The sequence below is a fragment of the Octopus sinensis genome, linkage group LG11 (assembly GCF_006345805.1).
Source record: "Octopus sinensis linkage group LG11, ASM634580v1, whole genome shotgun sequence".
Lineage (NCBI taxonomy): Eukaryota > Metazoa > Mollusca > Cephalopoda > Octopoda > Octopodidae > Octopus > Octopus sinensis.
The window spans coordinates 25,787,079-25,794,578 of NC_043007.1; the positions used below are offsets into that span (position 1 = coordinate 25,787,079).

Here is a 7,500-nt window from a genome sequence, read left to right on the forward strand (position 1 = left end):
TCCAATATTAAGAGCATCCTAGTTAGCGCCCCTAGGCCACAGGAAGAGGTAGGATGTTCATGCAGGGACCACAACAGATGCCCAGTGGAAGGCCACTGCAAAACCAAAGGGGTCGTCTACGAAGTCAAAGTACTAGCAAACCCTGATAGAAGCAGTAGCAGCCGTAGATACGAGAACCAGCAACACTGCCACCATCACTACAATTAACAACATTAGCAACAATAACAATAACAGCACCAGCATTGGCAGTTCTCCCGATGGTACCAACAGCAGTAACAACTCAATCTCATGGAAGGTTCTTGAAAACCCAGGCCCCTACATCAACTGGACGAAGCTTGCAAGTTATACATAGCTGAATGTGCGAGAATCCTAAAGGACTCACTCAAACCAGGAAACATCCTTAACTCCAGAACGGAGATTTTCGGGCCATGTTTATATTTCAGGAGGTTATTGCTAGCTTTTTGTAGCTCACTAGATGGCGGCACAGCTGGAAGTCAATAACCAAAGGGAGATGATCCCCAATCGTTACCTTTGAGTAGTGAGGCATTTCCTCCTTCGTATTTTTAAGGTCTTGGGCCAGCAGGTTTTTGGGATCTGATGATACGCCATAAGCCTAAACCTTTTATGGATAGGAAACCTAAGGTAATCCCATAAACCAGCCTTCCCCATTTCTAATATATATATATATATATATATACACACGATAAACGTCGCCCTTTTCAAGCCTAGCCAGGCACATGGGCCCAGTTTCCGGTTTCTGTGGCATATGTGTTCTCCCCAGAAACAGGAAGAGAGAGTGAGAGAAAGTTGTGGCGAAAGAGTACAACAAGGGTAGCCACAACCCCTTGCTGGAGCTTTTAGGTGTTTTCGCTCAATAAACACACACAACACCTGGTCTGGGAATCGAAACCGCAATCCTCCGACCACGAGTCCACTGCCCTAACCACTGGGCCATTGTGCCTCCACACACACACACACACACATATATATAGGGAGAATTCACAAAAAAACAAAAAACGAAGACAGGTGGTGTAGAAAACAAACAGATGTATTAGTATAATGCTCGGGAAGTGTAAAAATCTTAAACGTTTCAAGCTTACACTCTTCCACAGAAAGGAACACAGAAAGAAACAAGGAGAAAAATAAAGAATGTGTAGTGGCTGGTGATCTATATATATATACATACATACATGTGTGTGTCTGCATGCACTCATGTGTATGTGTGTGTGTGTGTGAATATATATATGCATACACATATATGTATGCATAACAATAATGGATATACAGATCTGTGTATATATATTGGGTTGTCCGGAAAATCCGTGCCGATTTTTAAAGGAGAGAAAAAGGTCAATAAATACTTGCCATTACATTTTTAATCAACCAAATATGAACCATTTTGTTGCACAATGCGTCTCCATCTTTCCTTTAACTTGAAAATAAACTCTTCCCAGAATTGAGGTGGTTTCATGGCAAAGAATTCATCAACAAAATTATTAGCATGCTGGACAAAAATGCTCTGAGTTCAAATCCCACCAAGGTCAGCTCTGCCTTTTTATTCTTTTAGAGTCAAGGAAATAAATACCAGTTGAGCACTGGGGTTGATGTAATTGACTTATTCCCCACCCCCAATTGAACCTGCTGGCTATGTACCAAAATTTGAAACCATTATCATCATCATCATTATCATTATCATCACCATCATTATTATTATCATTATTATTATTATTATTAAAGGCAGTGAGCTGGCAGAATCATTAGCATGCTGGACGAAATTCTTAGTGGTATTTCTCTTGTCACTGTGTTCTGAGTTCAAATTTCACCAAGGTCAGCTTTGCCCTTCATCTTTTAGGGGTTGACAAATCAAGTACCAGTGAAATGCTTGGGTTGATGTAATTGACTTGTCCCCCTCCTCAAAAATTTGGTACCTTGTGCCTCCAGTAGAAAGGATTATTATTATTATTATTATTATTTGTTATTTCTTTATTGGCCACAAGGGGATAAACATAGAGGGGACAAACAAGGACAGACAAATGGATTAAGTCGATTACATCGACCCCAGTGCATAACTGGTACTTAATTTATTGACCCCCGAAAGGATGAAAGGCAAAGTCGACCTCAGCGGAATTTGAACCCAGAACATAACGGCAGACAAAATACTGCTAACCATCTCACCCGGCATGCTAACAATTCGGCCAGCTCGCTGCCTTTTTATTATTATTATCATTATTATTATTATTATTATTTGTGTGTGTGTGTATGTGTGTGTGTAACTTGGCAGGCAACCTGACAATCTGGCAAGCTGTTGCCAGTCCAACTTTAAAGTCATGTCAGTTTGTATTTCCGATTAATAAACTATACACACACACACACACACACACACACACACACAACACACACACCACACATACACACATACACACACATATACACACACGTATACATACCATCAAGCTATAACATGTCTACATGTCTATGAGAGATAACATTTCAGAGATATGTAAACTACCTCATATTGACTGTTTTGTATTGTTCTATTCATTAACTTAAAGCCCGTGTGCATGTGTGTGTGTGTGTGTGTGTGTGTGTGTGTGTGGTGCATGTGCGTGTGTGAAGTGAGTAGGTGCGTAGGTATGCATACGAGGTGCATTCCAGAAGTTTTCAGACATTTTCAGGAGAGACATTGATTAATTTCAAGGAAGTACAAAGCTCTAATCTCCTTCAAGGTAGGGCCATCTGACTTCAACGTGCTTGTTATGAATCCAGCCATATTGACCATTCTACCCAACACGAGACATAACTCTCTTTACCCTTTCGTTACCAACCCGGCTGAAACTGTCTCTGGCTCTGTAGTACAAATGTCTTGTTTTCATAAGTTTTGAATTAAAATCTTCCACCAAACCTTAGTCACAATTTATGTTCCTAACACTAGCTTAATGATAACTATGTTATTTTACTAAATTCTTTGTTATATTTAAATTAATTGAAAGAAACACAGAGCATCTCAAAATAAATACGGTAACGAAAGGGTTAATCAACCTCACACACACATCACAAACATACACACACATGTGCACAAACATGCACACACACACACACACACACACACACACACACACACACACACACACATACATATACACAACTTGTTCTCCCATTTAGTGAAACAGATGAAAGTACTAACCTACGGAAAGACTGTTTCATCTTCTTGCAAGCCCACAGGGTACCATCTTTCACTCTCTCACATTTCAACACCTCAGAGAATGTACCTTCTCCTTTAATGCCAAGAATACGGTATTCTGAAAGAGAAACACACATTTCAAAATTAGATTAGATGATGATATACATTAACTAAGTCATTTTACTTTTTTGCTGTGGTACCCTAAATTATCTTACTTTTTTGCTGGAGCACCCTAAGATATCTTACTTTTTTGCTTGAGTACCCTAAGATATCTTACTTTTTTGCTTGAGTACCCTAAGATATCTTACTTTTTTGCTGGAGCACCCTAAGATATCTTACTTTTTTGCTGGTGTACCCTAAGATATCTTACTTTTTTGCTTGAGTACCCTAAGTCATCTTACTTTTTTGCTTGAGTACCCTAAGATATCTTACTTTTTTGCTTGAGTACCCTAAGATATCTTACTTTTTTGCTTGAGTACCCTAAGATATCTTACTTTTTTGCTGGAGCACCCTAAGATATCTTACTTTTTTGCTGGAGCACCCTAAGATATCTTACTTTTTTGCTGGTGTACCCTAAGATATCCTACTTTTTTGCTGGAGCACCCTAAGTCATCTTACTTTTTTGCTTGAGTACCCTAAGATATCTTACTTTTTTGCTTGAGTACCCTAAGATATCTTACTTTTTTGCTGGGGTACCCTACGTCATCTTACTTTTTTGCTAGGGTACCCTAAGTCATCTTACTTTTTTGCTGGGATACTGTAAGTCATCTTACTTTTTTGCTGGGGTACCCTAAGTTATCCTACTTTTTTGCTGGAGTACCCGAAGATATCTTACTTTTTTGCTGGGGTACCTTAAATCATCTTACATTTTTGCTGGGGTACCCTAAGTTTTCTTACTTTTTTGCTGGAGTACCCTAAAACATCTTACTTTTTTGCTAGGGTACCCTAAGTCATCTTACATTTTTGCTGGGGTACCCTAAAACATCTTACTTTTTTTCTGGAGTACCCTTAGACATCTTACTTTTTTGCTAGGGTACCCTAAGTCATCTTACTTTTTGTTTGCTGGGAGATACTGTAAGTCATCTATTTTTGCTGGGGTACCCTAAGTTATCCTACTTTTTTGCTGGAGTACCCGAAGATATCTTACTTTTTTGCGGCGGGGTACCTTAAATCATCTACATTTTTGCTGGGGTACCCTAAGTTTTTTACTTTTTTGCTGGTGAGTACCCTAAAACATCTTACTTTTTTGCTAGGGAGTACCCTAAGTCATCTTACATTTTTGCTGGGGTACCCTAAAACATCTTACTTTTTTTCTGGAGTACCCTTAGACATCTTACTTTTTTGCTAGCTGACCCTAAGTTATCTTACTTTTTTGCTGGGGTACCCTAAATCATCTTACTTTTTTGCTAGAGTGCCTTAAGTCATCTTACATTTTTGCCGGGGTACCATAAGTCATCTTTCTTTTTTGCTGGGGTACCTTAAGTCATCTTGCTTTTTTACTGGGGCACCATCTTCGAGAGTTTAGCCAAGCAAATAAACCACAGTACTTGTTTTGTTTTTTTTTATTACGATATTTATTATATCAATTTCATTTGCCAAATTGCTAAGTTACAAGGAAATAAACAAAACAACTCCAGATGTCAAGCGGTGGTGGGAACAAACACAGAAACAAAGATGCACACCACACACACACACACACACACACACACACACACATATACACACGCAATTGGAATCAAAGGGCAGTGTTGTATTAGTAACACTTGTTTACAACTATCAAGTGATGTTAACACAAAGAGACACCAACTTACATATACACACATGCACACACACACATATGTGCGTTTATATATATATATATATATGTGTGTGTGTTTATTTTCTTTATTCTTTTATTCTTTTACTTGTTTCAGTCATTTGACTGTGGCCATGCTGGAGCACCGCCTTTAATCGAGCAAATCGACCCCAGGACTTATTCTTTGTAAGCCCAGTACTTATTCTATCGGTCTCTTTTGCCGAACCGCTAAGTGACGGGGACGTAAACACACCAGCATCGGTTGTCAAGCAATGCTAGGGGGACAAACACAGACAAACAAACACATACACACCCACATATATATATATATATATACATATATACGACAGGCTTCTTTCAGTTTCCGTCTACCAAATCCACTCACAAGGCATTGGTCGGCCCGGGGCTATAGCAGAAGACACTTGCCCAAGATGCCACGCAGTGGGACTGAACCCGGAACCATGTGGTTGGTTAGCAAGCTACTTACCAACTGTCCGATGAACGGGAACGTGAAACTCCGAGTAACAGGTTTTGTTGAATTTCTGCTGCTTTTAAATAAAGCATATTACTCTACCTCTGGTATTTGAGTACTCTTTTTTTCCACTTTGTTTCACATTTATGTGTTTACTCCGGTATATATAGACAGATATATATATATATATATAGATAGATAGATAGATAGATAGATAGACAGACAGACAATATAAACAATATCTACTATAAACAATATCTACTGCAACACACGATTTCACATCAGGAACCTTGCAACGCAAACTGATAGACATATTATATAAATATAGCAAAACAGGAAATTGGAAATTTTTTGGTATTATTTATTCCTCGTGAATAAATAATACCCAAAAAAAAACCAATTAGTTGGAGCTGTGTGTCCGATGTCTATGTGAAATACATGAACAGAAAAAAATGAAACTTGAATAAACCCACATAAAAGAAAATATAAAGAATGGTGACTGTAAAATTTTGCCAGTTGTCGAGTCTGACATAACTAATGACTGGTGACACTTTGAAGACACTGTCAACCTTTTTGATTATCAAAATAAACGGTGATACTCTACATAAATGTATTGAGTGATTCTCCGGTTAAAATTTGAGTGTGTTGGCAAGTGTCTTCTTCTATAGTCATGTGCTGAGCAAAGCCTTGAGTAGATTTGGTTGTAGGAAACTGAAAGAATCCCATTATCATCATCATCATCATCATCATCATCATCATCGTTTAACATCCGCTTTCAATGCTAGCATGGGTTGGACGATTTGACTGAGGTCTGGCGAACCAGATGGCTGCACCAGACTCCATGCTGATCTGGCAGAGTTTCTACAGCTGGATGCCCTTCCTAATGCTAACCACTCCGTGAGTGTAGTGGGTGCTTTTATGTGCCACCAGTATGAGGGCCAGTCAGGCGGTACTGGCAATGGCCACACTCAAATGGTGCTTTTTATGTGCCACCTGCACAAGAGCCAGTCCATATACAAAATTATCCAAAATTAGGCTACATATGATTCATAGCTAGCAGAACCTCAGAAACAGTAAGTGCCCAAACGAGGAGCAATCTGATAACTACTCATCAGGCCAAAGACATCTTAATCAAATTCTAAATTGATACCACTCCTACATAATCGTTGTCTTTGACTCTGTTTAAATGTATTTACAGGGTGCCACAATATATTTACTTGGCTAACCGGCTTCCATGCCAGTGGCACATAAAAGGCACCATTCGAGTGTGATCGTTACCAGCGTCACCTTACTGGCACTTGTGCCCATGCTAGTAGGGTGCCTAGAGCACCATCCGAGCATGATCATTGCCAGAGCAGCTAACTGACTTCTGTGCCGGCGGCACACAAAAGGCACCATTCGAGCGTGATCGTTACCAGTGTCACCTTACTGGCACCTGTGCCGGTGGCATGTGTAAAAAGATTCGAGTGAGGTCGTTGCCAGTACCGCCTGACTGGCCCCCATGCTGGTGGCACGTAAAAAGCACCCACTACACTCTCGGAGTGGTTGGCGTTAGGAAGGGCATCCAGCTGTAGAAACTCTACCAGATTAAGATTGGAGCATGGTGCAGCCATCTGGTTTGCCAGCCCTCAGTCAAAATTGTTCAACCCACACTAGCATGGAAAGCGGACGTTAAACAATGATGATGACGATGATGATGATGATGATTTATTCTACAGTAGACCGGGTAAATGACCTCAGCCTAAATTCATCAAGACATTCCCCTAACCAGCTTCAATAATACCAAACATTTTCCCCCCTACTCATCCCCCTGTTCTCTTCTTTTTTGTATTCTTATTCTTTTCCTTAACAAGTTTAGACATTTACCCACTCCCATATATCGCTCCTTCACAAATATTCTTCCCCTTTTTTCTCTAACCCTGTGCTTTCCATGCATTTTTGATTAAATTTCCAGTGAGTTAACATGGGATCCCTTGTCAACAATGTAAATATCATTTGATTAAGATATCTTTGGCCTGACGAATAGCTAGCGGATTACCCATCATTTGGGTA

General features: G+C 39.6%; 1 protein-coding gene across 2 annotated transcripts in view; it reads right to left on the reverse strand.

Moving 5' to 3' along the window:
- LOC115217155 (MAPK/MAK/MRK overlapping kinase-like) overlaps nucleotides 1-7,500 on the reverse strand; it is a 70,487-nt gene that overhangs the window by 27,522 nt on the left and 35,465 nt on the right. Inside the window, exon 2 of one of the 2 annotated variants that reach the window (XM_029786775.2) lies at nucleotides 3,185-3,299. The exons of the other annotated variant lie outside the window; for it this stretch is intronic. Coding sequence (XP_029642635.1) covers nucleotides 3,185-3,299 — 115 coding nt within the window. The remainder of the gene's footprint in view (nucleotides 1-3,184; nucleotides 3,300-7,500) is intronic. 2 annotated transcript variants of the gene reach the window in all.